The sequence below is a fragment of the Platalea leucorodia genome (assembly GCF_965183815.1).
Source record: "Platalea leucorodia genome assembly, chromosome: 3".
Taxonomy (NCBI): Eukaryota; Metazoa; Chordata; class Aves; order Pelecaniformes; family Threskiornithidae; genus Platalea; species Platalea leucorodia.
The window spans coordinates 7760773-7776687 of record NC_138825.1 but is presented as its reverse complement, the minus strand read 5'-3'; the positions used below and the strand labels follow the sequence as shown (position 1 = coordinate 7776687).

General features: G+C 44.0%; 1 protein-coding gene across 1 annotated transcript in view; it reads right to left on the bottom strand.

Annotated features, from left to right (window-relative positions):
- The window catches only part of MACROD2 (mono-ADP ribosylhydrolase 2), an 890030-nt gene extending 881248 nt beyond the window's left edge, over window positions 1–8782 (bottom strand). The window contains exons 1-2 of the mRNA XM_082306167.1: window positions 8495–8782; window positions 3779–3895 (exon numbers count right to left, since the gene is read on the bottom strand). Coding sequence (XP_082162293.1) covers window positions 3779–3895; window positions 8495–8540 — 163 coding nt within the window. The 5' untranslated portion in view covers window positions 8541–8782. The remainder of the gene's footprint in view (window positions 1–3778; window positions 3896–8494) is intronic.
- Window positions 8783–15915: the final 7133 nt, after the last annotated feature.

Sequence of the window (15915 nt, the reverse complement as noted above, 5' to 3'; positions counted from 1 at the left end):
AGGATGAGTGCCTAGCATAAAGTAGTATATAATAAATAGCATTGAAATAAAAGTATACAAATTCCAGAGCTTCACAAAACAAGTCCATTCTGTGCACATTGTCAGCAGGGAATGCTACTTCAAGGCACGTAACAGAACAGATGAGATGTGTCTTCCTTTGGTATATTTGAAGGATAAGAAGCGAGGAACGATGGATTACAGTATATAGGTACTATCCAGCCCTGTATGACAGGATTATTCTTCATTTCCAAAATGGACAGTTCCTCATTTCCTTAATAAATGCAGTTAAAACAAAAGAAAGCTCTTACATTTACAGAACTACTCCAAGATTTTTTTTCCTTTCCTACCAACCCCTCCAACATTAAAGAGGACCACTTGTCAACAGCAGCAGTGGAAGGGAAATGAACAATGTTATGATACTTGATCTCTGAGGTCCACTTGCGCAGCCTGTCAAGTTGTATGCCAAAACCCAGGGGTGCTGACAACGTAGTCCTTCTGGAAACGCAGGTGCCCACGACAGCTTGCTTGCCGCAGTTCAGAGCGGCGGCCACCAGGCTTAGTCCCTGCATTCCATATTGCACCCCCCTCAAAAAATTAAGAAGTATCAGAAATATTGACCAAATTCCATGCCAAAACACATGCCAGCTTAATTTCTCATGGCTAGTCATGTCCATGTAAGGAGACCTGCTAAGGTCATAGGTTTTTGTTTCAGTCACAGAAGAGCAAAACAGCGACAAATGCTATACACAGCTGCTTTTGACTTCCAAATGTTTTCAAACACCTTTGCTGCTATAAAAAAAAAAGACAAAGCCCTTGTCAGCTGACATTCAGAACTCCCTAACTTCACTCCTCAGAAGTCTTTATGTTGTTACACATCCCTCTGTTATAAAGACTTCCAGCCTTGCCAAAATTTACATTAACACCAACTTATTCCAAGCTTTACTGGTTTTCTTCAGAATTTAGTTCTGAACATAACCGCATACCAAAGGGTGGAGGAGGAGGACGAGGGAAGAAACACCTTCCTCCAGAAACTAAGGTATGGTCTCCAAACTTGTCAATAAAGAGCACGCAAAGGTATCATGGCGGTCAGGTTGGTTCCTTCCCAACATGAACCTTTTAAGTCCTTTCAGTTTCAGCAGTTCCGCACAGAGACTTTTCAATAATCTTCTGTTAAACTTCCATATAACAAAAGTGTGCCTAACTGGAATCTCTTAACACCCTCCAGCGAGTCATTCGCATTTAAAAAATAGGTACCATAAAGCTTTTGTATTGTTCAAGCAATTTTTCATAAGAGTCAGTACAAAAATTTGTGCAGTACTGAACACCCTTAATTTCCAGTTGCGTATCTACGGGGACTGTGGCTCCCCTTCTCCTACAGCTTCTTACTCCAGCAGCTGATTGATTGCACCTGTTTCACTTTATTTGTTCTTGGTTCCTTTCTTGATTTCTCCTCATCACTCTTCCTGAACAGCCACTCCACACTTTACTAATCAATCTGTCATTTTTTCACTGTATACAGTGTTGGAAGTAAGTGGTAAAGAACTTTTTCCACATTCCCCATCAGTTGCTGTTTTGGCTTGTCAAGCGTACAGATGATTACTTCCCTCGCCCTCCCTTCAGACCTCTTGAGTTTGTCACTGCAAGAAGTGGCCTTTCACTTGAAGAAAATACCAGAATTTGGGCATGGCATTGTCAAGTCATCACCGATTTCGTCATACCTGGGGCTTCACTTGCTCCCTCCAGAGACTCATTTAGGTTGTCCCAGTATACAGAGGAGAAGTTCTCATCAGCAAGAAGACTTAAACTCTAATTTTTTGGTATTTCAGCTCAGAAAGACAGTTCTGGCACACTCGTGATACCTTCAGAGTGGGATCAATATTTAAGGGAAATAAAGTTTGAAACAGATGCATAACAGTCACATTAATATACGCATTTCTTTTAATTGCACTGATCAGTTGAAATGTGGAAGCATTTCAGCAGGCCAGCCTTCTAGAAGTTCACTATTCCACATGGCTTATTTACAACAAATACATCAAAGAAAACAAGTGACTGTGGATATTTTCTACTGAACGTACAATATAATAAAAGCTTCAAGTAGCAGAGAAGAAGTGTTTCAGCACAACTTTTGCCTTCCAGCATTTTTTTGCAGTGTACTGGGTACTAACAGAAAGAACGCAAGAGCAGCTACAGGAAAATAAATTCACCACTGCCATGATTCAATACCCACATATTAGACACTGACGTTTTGCTTATGTGAAGTGTAACAGCAATCACAACGTAAATCCACACCTTGTCACGTTCAGCAGCGCAAGTCATAAAAGATCTGTGAATTTTAGCACGTTACACAGAATCTGAGAGTAGTTAGAATAAAAACATAGTTTAGGCTAGAACAGATAAAGAGTCTCCCAGTTAAACCGCGCAATATACTGCATATCCCCATGTACCGCAGGCCTCCAAAATGAACTTTAAAGAAATCAGGTAATCTTTTTTATTTTTATGCAACCTTTGTTTTCTAGATGGACAGGCTTCTTGATGTTGCAAGATACAAAAGACCTACTCTAACAGGAGAAAGAGGTCTGTGGGTACTGTTGTAATACAACTACTCATCAGCATTGAAGAGCTCAAACCTCTGACATATTTTCGCTTCAAAAGTCATTAAAGATGCTTTTAGGAGTAGATGATAGTATCAGTTGTTTATGACAATGGCACCTGTGAATCTGTCAGCTCCTCCAGATTGTAAAAGAGTTACAGCTTTCCCATTTTATTAAAAACAGCTGATTAGTTCCAGGCCTCATCTCACCTGGAGTACTATCATAAAGACCATGTTCACCTGCAGCCACAAGATTATTCTGCACACCTGTTCACATGGGCCAGCATTTTTCCTTAATGATAAAAAAAGTGTCAGGAAACTAGTCCTATACCTGCAGAAGCAGGAAATACTTTAGGTCTCATAGTTAGATCCTCCTCCAAAAAACACAAGCTTTAGCCAAGCAGGATAAGAAGATACAGACAGAAAAAATGAGGAGGAAACCAGCTCAGCAAGAGTCCCTCTTCTTCCACACACTGTGTGGATGAAAGAGAACTAGACAAAGAATGAGGCACTGTTCCACAATTACGTACAGAATTCTTTACGTAAGTGAATCAGATTCTCATTTTTGGTCAGCCTTCACTGCAAGTATTTAGACAACTCTACTGGTGATCATAACCATGATAACACTGCACGTGCTAAGAGAAAGGGAGTTAATCCAGGCCAGGCTGATGTTCCTTAGCCCAAGAAAGTAGGCAGGACCCCGAGTAAGAAATGCTGTTTTCAAGAGAGGCTTCAAATCCAATCTTCTCCCATTTCTGGATTTTCAGAAAACCACACAACTTGCGCCAATTCCCCTCTGCCTTTCAGCCACCTACAAGAACAACACTGTTTTGCCCAGATTCCCCGTACCATTACGCCCACTAAGTTTCAAAGACAAAGTTCATTAGGTATGGCTGACTGTTGGAGTATCTGAAAAGAAAGACTCGTGCAGAGAACAGCTATTTTACACACTTAAGGGTACTGGCGTTATTATGACTCTGTCTGGGCATACCTGCAGAATTAGTGGACACCAATGAGGCTTTAAGAAATTTTGTTGGGGTTCCCCTCCACCCCCAAAGTGCTTTCATCCCCACGTTCGGCTGCCACTGTTAGTAACAACATGGGTTCTACGTCTTGGCCCTCCTAAAAGTAACTTCAGACTGAGAATACATAATGGTCTATCTTTAAAAAGATTCACATTTTACTTACCATCACTTTCGCTCTTACTTTTTAAGTCTTCCATCCATGTTGGAATATTTTTCAATGCAACATAATCCCTTAAGTACTCTTTGCGTCTTTCTTCCAAGGTCATCTTCAGCAAACGCTCTGTTTAGGGGAAAGAGAAATAAAAAGAGCTTTGCAAGCTTTCATATATTCTTGTGCACCAGCCAAGTAGTGACCAATTCAGTGTCCTTGATGCAATTAAATCCCATTTAAGAGGACCAAGCATGGGTGATTCAATGAGTTACAAGCAATAGGAGCTAAACACGGTGCATCTAAACAACTGCATGTGCCTATTTCTGGATATCCCAGTTCAGCAAAAAGAAACGCCTCTTCACCGCACTTTCAGCTGTCCAGACTTCCTCCCCGCATCGCTACTGTGCCTCATCTTCCTGACACTTGAATTCAAGGATCAGAGAACTAACAGCAACTTTATTAAGTATGGAATTGTTGCTTTATAGGAAGTTTTCAAGTATTAAAGTCTATTCCTTAGGTTCTGCATTCATAAACTAGAACTTAAAAAAATAAAAGTTAGGTCAATCAAAACTGAAACATTTTTACTGTAACGACTTGACCAATGCCAGCAAGTAAAGGTAGGAGCATGGCACAAAATTAACAAAGTGCTAGTACATTACAAAATAAACTAGAGCTAAAGCAAACATTACGTCACTATCTAGATGGCTGGGGTGATAAGAAAGGCATTTTTGTTTGGTTCGGTTTTTTTGTTCTGCAAACAATGCGATTTTCAGCATGAGAAAACCGCTGTCATTTGCTTTAGACACATCCAGTGGCATTTAATCCCATTTTGGGCCAAAAATGAGTAGGTGTAGAAAATACTAGGACATCTGTTAGATACCCAAGAGTAAGTAATGAAAGTGTGTAAGTTTCACAGACTTTGGTTGAACATAATCCCAAGTGCTAGGAAAACCCTCTGCCATCCACGGGTGAACCATGTTTCTAAAAAGCAGACCAGGACCAGCATGAACTGCATCTGCTGGATTTAAAATGCTGCAAAACAGAACCTGGGTTTAAAACGAGCGGCATGGGTTAAGCTTTAGAGATTTTCATTTGAGCATTAATATGACATACTTGGTTACCACACTAAAACACATATGGATGGTTGTTTTCTCCTGAGAAAGTCACCATGTCTTTTTTCAGACATTTAATGAAAAGTAAAGTCTCAAAGATTGTACAACTGTGACGGCTACTGCCAACTTCGCTCTTCTTCAGACTGCTATAAATGGACTAAGTTCGAAGATAAGAAAAAAACCACCCCAACGACCCAACACTGCAAACAAACCTGGCGCTTCAGCAAGGCCCTGTGAACTATTTTTGCAGCCACGTCCTCTCCTCCCTCCCCACCTCATCAATGCTTAGTATTAGTTCAGCAAAAGATGCAGAGCTTTTCCCCTTCCAAAAGTGGGGGGTGGAAAACAAACCGTCGAGCATATCAGGATGCCCATATGCTAATCAAGTTCCTGGGTCTGTTTTTACCAGTGGCACTATACTACTATTACCATACTAATAGTTTTTCTTGGCACATTAATCAGTAATAAATGCTCGTTGATGATTCAAGAGTTTTTAGGGGTGGAGGGGAGGGCTAGACCCATATTATTTGCCTTTGGCATGAAGGACTAGATGGACACGAAAAGAATATTTTCATCTCAAGTTGAAGGAGCAGTGAGCAAGTTGAACATGGAAACTGCTTCTCAGATCAAACCTTAAAAAAAAAAAAAAAAGAAAGAAAAATCACTGTCATGGGATTTGTTTGGGGGTTTTTTTGCAAAATAAAGTTTCCTAATTATTCAGGCTGCAATCAGCACAGTCCAATAACCAAAGGCAGGGTTTAAGCACAGACTCCCTTATCAAAATAAGCTTATTTTGATATTTTTGACAGTATTACCCATTTCTTCAGTAGACAAAGACATTTGTCTCCCATTATTCAGGCTTGGTATCTTAACTAGATATTTACAAATGCAAAAGTAAAGGTGATATGATTAGGATCACCATTATGCACAACAGATCGGCACTTAACTCCACTACTTGATCTTCAAGCATACAAAACACCAAGTATTTAATGTGCACGTTAGAAGTACTACAGAGAGGCAAACCCGAGAGAGTGTGCCTTTCTGCATGTCAGGTTTGGGGCACTGACAAGCAGAGGAATTGTGACTGCCTTTTGCTGAAGAGGCAACAGAGGCAGTTCTGTGCCTTCAAAACACAAGTTCCTCTCTATAGTAAAGTTTTATTAAACTTCGCTCTTGCAAGTCAGCAGTGAGAATTTAAACTGAGTCTTAATTATCCAGAAACCTCCTGGAAGATGCTTCCAACAGTCTTAGCTGCAAGTAGTTTTCTGCTTTATGAAGTGCCTTTGAAAGTTCGCAGGCAGACCAGTCCTGTGTCTAAGCCTCTGAAACAGACTCCAGTCCTGCTCCTACTCTCTTTCAGCTGTCCTCAAGCAAGATCCACCCTGGGAGAACGTAGACCAACCCTTAATTACCAAGAAAGTAATTAAGAAAAGCCAGCCTATTGTCAGTGGGTTTGAACTCGATATTTAGCAATCAGTGCTTTTTCTTTTTAAAAAGAAAGGTCTTCGGAATATAAAAGGCTGAGAACGGTTGCACTCAGAGCTTTGTGGGAAGAGCAGAACCAGCTCTTTCTTTGTGGGAAGAGCACAGCCAGCTTTACAGGGGGGTGGGAGTACCTGAGAAAGGCAAATGCAGACCTAACAAGAGTTAATTTCAAAAGTACAGTCTGGGTAGGAAGGAAAGAAGTTGGGCTTCTATCATTTTCCTCTCTAGTAAAGAAGGTACTTGGTAAAAACAGTCACACAGGGCTACAAGCCGAAGAGCAATGCCAACAATAAATGCAGAAGTTTTTTCTGCCCTCCTCACTCAAAATACCCAGGGCCAGCACCAACAGCATGGTGCTGGAAAGCAGTTACTGAAGCAAAAGACTGGCAAATGCTGTTCATTCTCACTAGGCAAAGAGACACCGAGTTCTGGCCAGCTAGCACTCACAAACATGCTTCCCTGGATAGGAAAATCTCACCAGCAGCTCTGCTTTGCATTCAGCAACATCACCGTACTGATGGAGACCACCATCCTCACAGCTGACTAAGACAACGAAAGCATGCCTGCATCTCAGGTTTCCAAGCCCCTCCACTGGACCCTCCTTACCGAGGGTTTGAGTTCACAGGGCAGGCTATGAATTTGCACTGACAGCAGAGGAGCTGGAAGAGACCAGTGGGAGTAACAGGAACACTCACCAGAGCCTCCCAAAAACCTTTCCTCATCTGCCCCCAGCACAAACACAGCATTTTTTGAAGTTAACATACAGCATTAAGGATTTGTACAGGGAAAAGTCAGTTATAGTTGATCCCATGTAAGCAATGCCTGAGATGATTTAACTGTATCTTCTCTGTCAAAAACAGAAACTTAGATGTCTGGTAGAAATTTGTTGCCTCACCTTGACTACAGAAACATGCTTTGTAAGACAGTTTTGAAGGAAAAGAGTATGCAAGAAAACTCACTTCCTTTGAGAAGAGTTCGACAGGAGCAGCTAACCTACAGAGAGATAAATTTATTTGTGTTTTAACATTTTTTTGCTTAGAAACGAGCACTTGATTTCTGCCACAGACAAAAAGGATGAATCCTATCCTTCGAACTAGTCTTCTGCCTTCCTGGCTTGAAACACACACGCAGCCATAGGGGTAATGGAAGACAAGAAAGAAAACTTAAAATATGACCCGCTGGTGTGTTTTTGTTTTTCTTCCTCTCTTCCTTGTATATTTCCAGATTATTTGTAAACACAGCAGGCAAGAAGCCTCCTAGGCGATGTAAATATTATACTTCCACTGTGTGAATTTCTCTTAATATTTACATTCCTCTCCATGTGATCAACATAAAGTATCAAAATGGCAAAGTCTGCATGAAATGCTTGTTCCATGGTTTTCATGCTCTGGAGTTTGACACTGGGGGTGTTACAAACCTAAACTACACAGGGTGGGGAGTCCTAAAAAAACAAATAAAAAAATTTTAAAAAGGAAGAAATATTTCTTGGGGGGGGGGGGGGGGGTGTGTGCTTTGAAAGCCCCCATACCCCAAACATTTCACCCCAGCCGACCAACACTAGAAGCTAAACTCAGGTGCATTACACCAGCGATACCAATAAACCATAGTTTTCCTGGAAAACACAGGCGTTAAAATAAAGAAAAGACACGTTCTGACGGCATGTGCCTAACTTTTCGGCCTGAAATACTTCCACAAGGTGACTCGGGGGCGGGAAGCCCTCAGGAGAGGGGCTGTTCCCCTCCCGCCCCCCTCCGCCCCAGGGCCCCTCTCCTCACGGGCAAAGTCAGTCAGCGATAACCGAGGTGGGGGGGAAACACCCCCAAACCCCGCACACCCGGGGTCCCCCCCGCCTCTCGGTAGCCCCGGGGGGGGGGGGGGGAGTGCGGGATTTGGGGGTGTTTCAAGTAGGAGACCCCAAGAGCAACGGCGGGGAGCACGGAGCGCCCCCCTCCCCCACCCCGTCACCTCAGCCCCGGGCGGCGGGAAGCGCGGCCGGGCACCCCCCGGCGGGGCGGCGCCGGCTCTGAGGGAACGGGACCCCCCCCCCAGCTCCCCTCATGGGTCGGCGTGAGGTGAAGGCGGGAGAAGCGGGCCCGGGCCCGGTACCGGGCGTCGGGAAGGGCGGCAATACCTTTCTCCTCCCGCCAGACCTTTTTCCGCTTGTTGCCGGGGTACATGGTGGAGTGGCTGGCGGCGGCTTTGAGCTGCAGGTTCCCCAGGCTCACGAGGGGGTGGACGAGACGCCGCGCCAGAGCCGACCGCTACCGACGCCGTGCGCCGCTTGTTGTCGTCTGCTGCTGCTGCTGCTGCTCCCGCTGCTGCTCCCCGCCGGCTTCGGCTCCGCGCCCGCCGCCCGGCTCCGCACGGCGCCCGTCAGCTGGGTCACGCCTCGCTCTAACCCGACACCCCCGCAGCGCCCGCCCCCCTCCCCGCCGCCCGTTGGCTCCGGCAAACGCCGCTCAGCAGCCCCCTCCTCCGTCCGCCGCTGCCGCCGCCGCCGCCGCCGCCGCCGCCGCCGCCGCCGGACCGGGCCCGACGGACGCAGCGGCCAGGAGGGGCCTGAGCGCGGCGGTGGGGCGGGCGGCGGCGCTGGGTTGTGTGTGTGGCGGGGGGGTGTACGGGGGCCGCCGGGACGGGCGGGCGTGGTGGGTGCTTGGGTGCGACAGTGGCCGCTCTGCGCGGCGGCGGCGGCGGCGGCGGCGCCGCGCTCGGTGCCCCCCCCCAACCCCGGTCCCGTCCCGCCGCCCGCCCCGCCTCCTCCGCGGGGGGCGGAGCAGAGCGCCCTCTGCTTCCGGGTTGCCGGCCGTTACCGAGCGCGCCGCCGATTGGCCGGGAGGGCGGGAGCCGTTGCTAAGCGACGGCGTCGGGGCCCGGCGGGGCCGCGGCCTGCGGGCCGGAGCCCGGGGGGCGGCGGGGCCCGGGGGGCGGCGGGGCCCGGCCCGGCGCGGCCTCCCGCCCTCCCGCCACCGTCTCCCGGGCTTCCCCGGTCGCGAGTGGGGGCCGCCGTCACCGCAGCCGCCTCCGGGACGAGGGGGGGAAACAGCTGCCACGGTCGGTTTAAAAACAGGCGCCGTAGCGGTAGCGTGCGGGCTGGCGGTGCGGGGAGCGCGGGTCCGCGCCTCCACCTCCCCGCAGCGACGCCGTGGAAAACGCCGCTCGCCGCGGCGGACCCGCACCTCGGGCCAGCGCAACGTCCACCGAAGGTCAGGGAAGGCGCGCCTCGGGGCCTCCTCCGCTCTCCGTTTTCCTTACTCGGATTAATTTTTTCCTTGTCTAAATAAACACCCAAACTTCCATAGACTAAACAAATAAATAGATACAAAAGCTTCCCTGCGGCTGCGGGGATCCTCTCAGCTCCACTTGCGTCCAAGTGGAGGTAAAGGCGCTTCCCGGTGCGGGTGAAGGGATTTGGCCCTGGCAGGTGCTTGGCGCGGAGCTTCGCGGGAGCTACGAGGGGCCGTGGCGACACAGGGCACCCTACCAGCCTTCGTCTGCCACGTAACGCTTACGAACCCACGCAGCTTTACCTATAAAGAGGAGTTCATGGTGGGAGGTAGATGTCTGGTTGAAGTTAAGTGTAGGAAGGTGTCCACATCTGTCCGCACGAAAAATGTACCATCATCTCAGGTAAATCACGTAGAGAGCACCTGTGTACACCTTCTGGTCAAGAACAGGCTGTTCTTTAGTGATACACTCTTTTGCTTGACCTGTAACAAAGAAAGGTGAGGCACAACGTAGCAACAACTTCTTTTCTCATCGTTTCTGATAAACAAACACATTAGCACCTCTACTATTGCCATTAATCTTAGGTACAATCATGGTACAATTCCTTACAGCAAAATCCTCAGGCTTATCACGCTTACTGATGGGAGGGAGCACTCAGAGTTTACCTTTAACCAGTTAAAAATCAGACTAAGATTCCTCTTTACAAAGCATATGTGAACATTCAGATTAGATAGCTCCTAAGCATATATTATTATCTTCTATCTTTACTTGATTTCTTCACTTTGGCCAGGTGATGTGCTTTGGTAGCCTAAGCACAGTTTTCTCGTCTTGATAATAAAAATGAGAGAGAAGCCAACAGGTAAACAGGCATTAAAAAAAAAGAAATCTTAGTTTAAATCATGCTTGCTTGCGTGATGTGGAGCAAATATTTGAACCCATATCCTAGATCACTGCATATTTACCAAGCTACTGAATATTCTAGTGTCCTGTGGGATCTGTTCCACATTTTATAAATCAATGTTTATTGGGCCAGAAGGGGAGGGAGAGAAAACTTCACTCTCCTCCCGTGAAGGGCATCTGTACACATTCTTCGGTTTCATTTATAAAAACCACTACAATAGCCCTAATTTTGGAAAATATGTGAAGAAAGCATGTACATACATAAAAGGAAAAAAATTATGAAGCCTGATGTTTACACTAGCACCAAAATCGAAGACCAGATAAAAGACGGGAGTAAAACTTTCTTCAACTTAAAAATAGAAATGTTCACATGTGCCAGTAAGAAAATTATTACTGCATTTTACTTTTCTTTTTTTCCCCTCAGTTGCTGGTGGTACAACTGATTCCACTGAAGCAGTAAGAAATTATGTCACTGACTTCAATATGAGCATGACCTGTCCTTTGCTTCTTACACTTGTTGATTTTGGAGGCCTTCAGCCTTCCAAAGATCACTGATCCTCCAGGTCAAGTAAAACCATAAGTCATTTCCCAGCTAACTCGGGCTAGGTCTTCCACGCTGTTCCAGAATAGGAACAAAACGTTCAGCTTTGTAGATATGAAACATGAATAATCATTGCACAGCTGTCTGCAAGCATGCAATTCCCACAGCCAGAGCTAGAATAATATATGGGAAATTGGCTGTTAGAAATGCTGTTTGGGGAACGCACCTAATTTCTTTATAAAGACAGACATTTTCCCCTGGTTGACTACATGTAACGCCTGCCATGAATGAATTTTAAAGGGACAAAGGTACAAATATATCAGACTTTTTCTCTGACAAGTTTGTGGCGCTCAGTCAGCGGAGGAAAGAAAACGTCCACATGATGAGAATAATAATCCTGCTCCCTGGATGCTGGCAGCAGACTAACTGTGGCGGATGCACTCAACCCCTTAACCAAACTAGCGGTAGTTTGGTACGGGCTCCAAAGGAGGTAAAGGCCTGAGCCATGCCGGGCCGTGAGCTCCGCCAGTTTCAATCCGTTCTCTGAAAACCCACAAAGGAGCGGAGTGGCACAGTGGGCATCGATGCACGTGAGCTTGGCACACCGATCACGCCATTGACACGTGAATAGCGGGTGGCTCTTCCGAGACTCATTTATCAAGGAGCGAAGAAAGTTGTGGGTACAAGGAGTCTCCTGCATACCTTTTCTACGGCATGTAATTTGACTACAAGCCAGCCACTTTATCCTATAAATAGAACAGCCTAAGCGAGCCTTCCTGGAGCTCTCCCTGCCAGGCAGCACGGCGGGGACCTCCCCTCAATCTGGGACACCTCTCAGGGCGGCTCCTCGAGGCAGAGAGGCCTTGTACCACCGGCAGACCTTTGGTAAGCGACTGATAGCATGCTGAGTTAATACTAATGAAACATTACTAATCCATGTAGCTACTCAGTATTAATTATTATAAACTTTGTATAGATAACTGTTGGACATAAATCGTTGTCCAAGTCTGAGACTAAGATTAGACCTAGCCACACGTAGGCTCCATAAAGAGTTTAGAAAGCAAGGAGGTCCGCTCAACCTTATGACTCAACAGGAGGGTCTTCCTTACCCTTTGCGTCTCCAGTCCCTGTGTGAATCATTCTAACTCAATTCTAACTCAATTTTCATTTGTATGTTTCTTCCATGCAGGAATTAATAAGGTGAACCTTGCCATCAAACTTATTGAACCTTGGCAAACCCCTGTTAACCTTTGTTAAATTCCATTGAATTCACTGAACTCTATCAAATTATTATTTTACCTCAATAAAACATCTTGCTGCTTCTCTTTTTTGAGTGAGGTACATTCCGCTCATTTGTGACACTAACACACCGCAATGGACTCTAAGGAAAGCAGGGAACAAAACGTAGACTCTGTCTTTTTCTTCCTGCAACAGACTAGCAGGCACAGGGGCATAACATCAAATATAAATACATTCTGTTTTCTTTTTCATAACGTCGCTGATCAGAGATTTAGCCTGAAGTGGAAAGTTTGCCCATTGTTACCAAGCAAGGAATGTCTCCCAACAGATAGCGTCCTAAAAGTGGATTGATGCTTAGACACAATACTAATTTGTCTAACACACAATACAGTAATTAACTTGTGCCTCTAGGCAGACACTTAACTGTCCGTGTAAATGGATGAGATTGTTCAAGGACGACACTAGATTTACAGCAGCGACCTGGAGTGAGCAGGAACAGAAATCCCAGGAGATGCTAATGGAGAAGAACGGAGGACAGGTCTACACAAAACCCACCAGCGCAGTGGCCAGAACAGCAACAGCAGAGGCACTAGGATGGCAGCATGGAAGTCAAAGACGGCGATCTTTGAAAGAAGTGATTGAGAGACGTGATCGGAAGTATCAAATGTGGTGGGAAAATTTATCTAAAAAGCAGCATTTCAATACTTGGATGAAAACCAATCAGGCTGCAAAATAGGAGATTATTTTTCTGCAAAAACTGTAATGAGCTGTATATATGGTAGGCTAAAGCGATGCTCAGAAGGCTTAAAAATGTTCTGTTGAAAAAATGAGCATGAAAATGAGACTCATAGGAAATTGGTATTTGTCGAATGATCTGGGTGTATTTAGACCATCCAAGGCCTAGGGAACACAAAAAACCCCACCAAAACACCAACACATTTAAAACAAACACATTTGAAAAATTCTGTGCAAAAGGGGGAAGGGCACTTGGACGTGGCACATTGATGCCACCTTCATGAACACGACGCGATGCAGGGCCAGGGCCTGCGTTTGTGGAAGTTGAACTGAGGGCACCAAAACTGAGCAGCTTTGTGAGAAAAGCTTAACAAGAAGAAAATTCCTATCATCTTCTTCATCACGGAAGCAACTGTCAGAAGCTGCTGCCCCATAAAACAGTTTGAAAGGTGCCTGTGAACGACACATAACCTGTAAAGCAGGTATGTTCATTTCAGAGGTCACGTACCATGAGTCACCTGGAATAAATTCTTACTTCCTCACACTTCACAAAGCATTTTTATACAGATAATAAAACTATTTAAAAAAACAGTAAATACTATTAAAAAAAAAAGAGTATGTTTCTTTGGTTGGTTTTGGGGGGTTTGGGGTTGGTTTTGTTTGTTTTTTCAATAATGTGCAGTAATGATTGTATGGCCATGTTTACTTCATGTTTCAGATTTTATATTTTTATTTTCTTTATTATTTTATAAAAATCTAAACCAACAAAATAGTACACAAACTGCAAACAGAATCCATAGATAAACTCATTTTTCAGTCTTTTTACCCAAAAGATTTTTTTAATCTCATCTAACACAAAATATTTGAGTTTTTCTTCTCCCTCTTTTTTTTTTTTTTTTTTTTTTAACTGGAAACTGTCCTGGTTATGAATTCATTTCAAGAGCTTCCTGTACTGCTACAAAGTTAAATGCTGGGGCATGAAACAAAAAAACAAAAAAACAAAAAAAAAGAAATTAAGAGAAATGAAAGTGACAGTAAGCAGTCCTTTTCATTGTGTACAATGGAAAGCAGTCCTTTATTTCATTGGTATTTACACTGTTTATTCAACTTTTCATTGAATACAGTGAAAAAGGTAAAGATTAAATTAAGATGTCTTAAAAAATCTTAAATATTTTTGAATTTTCATGATATAAATATCTATTTTAGTTAATTGATAAAAATTTTAAATGCAAATTTAAATTGTGATTAAGATTATTTCCTCAATTTCTACCTCACTAAAAAAAACAAAAACAAAAACAAAACAAAACAAAAAAAAAAAACAGAACGTTATGGACATTTTCACATGTTAAGAGAAAATTCCTTCCTCATGTATGTGAGGATACATTTTAAAATGTATAATTTCAGTAGCTATTAAACAAAATTGATTTATTATACCAATAACAGAGCAATATAAAAATCTAAAATGGGTTTATAAATGATTTATATCTAATAAAAATGCATTTCAACTGTCATTATTCTTACTTATCAAAGCTTGCTTGTGTAGCAAACTGTGTGTTATGCACGGTCTTGTTGATTTTGATTCAGTCCCGTGCCGATGCACACTTCCACCGCAGGAAAATCGAATGCAAACTTACAGCCCCTGTACATTAACCGTGAAGTCTTTCCTCCTGGCCATTCATATCACATGGTAAAACGGCCGAGTTCTTTTCACAAGGCTTCCACAATATTGTTGATAACGTCGCCTTTTATTAGCACGTTCACTCTCAGATACGCTAACGTGCATTTAAAACATAGAATGCGCATCATCCATCTTTTATTTGACAGCTGCATCCTACCTTCTGACCTTTCAAGCTACTAGCACACCTGGGTCAAGGCTCTGTTAATAAAGTGATGCCTAGTGACAGGTAGAGAGAGAGTTAACTGACCACAAGCGTTTGATAAACTGTTACCTGTAATTTCTCTGGTTTGTTGCCTTGGGCAAATAAGCTAAAGAGGAGGCAAGTAACTACAAGCCCCATTTGTCCAACTGGGTGATTGGACAGAAAGATGAAAGGCAGTATACTCAGGCGTTTCTTACAGCTTTATGATTTTAATCCATTTTGTCAGGGAAAAGCATTTCAGCCCACCAAATAATGTGATAACTAAACTATTCAAGGAGAAAAAGAATGTCTCTGTACTGTTGATCTGTTTGTTTATATGATTTACTATGGGTATTATTTCATGAGTAGTCAGACACATAGCATTTCAGTTTAACGGCTTTTATCCCCTAAAGTTAGACTTGTATCTAGATACGGTACCTAGGCTATCTAGGTATCTAGCCTCTGCCCATGGCTGCAGGAAACAGAACTACCTTGTAGTCTCAGTCACCCTGTATCAGAACAAACTAAGATGTATTCCAGAAAGTACTTAATAAAGAGGAAAACTTTTAAGCAGGAAATCACTTTTCAGTATGCCACTTGAAAATGCGGAATTCCTGCTCGGCCCACAATGTCCTCAGTAAAAAAATGGAGATTGAAAGCACAAATAGAATGAAACAGTCAAAGTGACCTCAATAAAAAAGAGCAGAGAAAAAAGAAAAAAAGCAGGGCTTCACCATGTGCTCAAACTTAAAGTACATAGAAGTAATTCTATTCACTTCAGCTGGCACCACTGACGTCCTGTGACTGTTGGGAGCTTGACCTCTGCTGGCTGTGTACAACCTTCTTATCATCAAGACAGTCACATCATCAAGTGGCTTTGCAAGGACAGAAGATAATTAAATGCGATCAGATCTAGCAGAGGAAAGCATAGTATTAACCTGCAGTAGTAGTAGAAACATTTCCTAATTATAAAATTCCTTAAATGATTGCTTCTTTCCAGAAAAACAACATCCTGGCATTAGAAAGGTTTACATGGGGTGACTATAAGAAGAG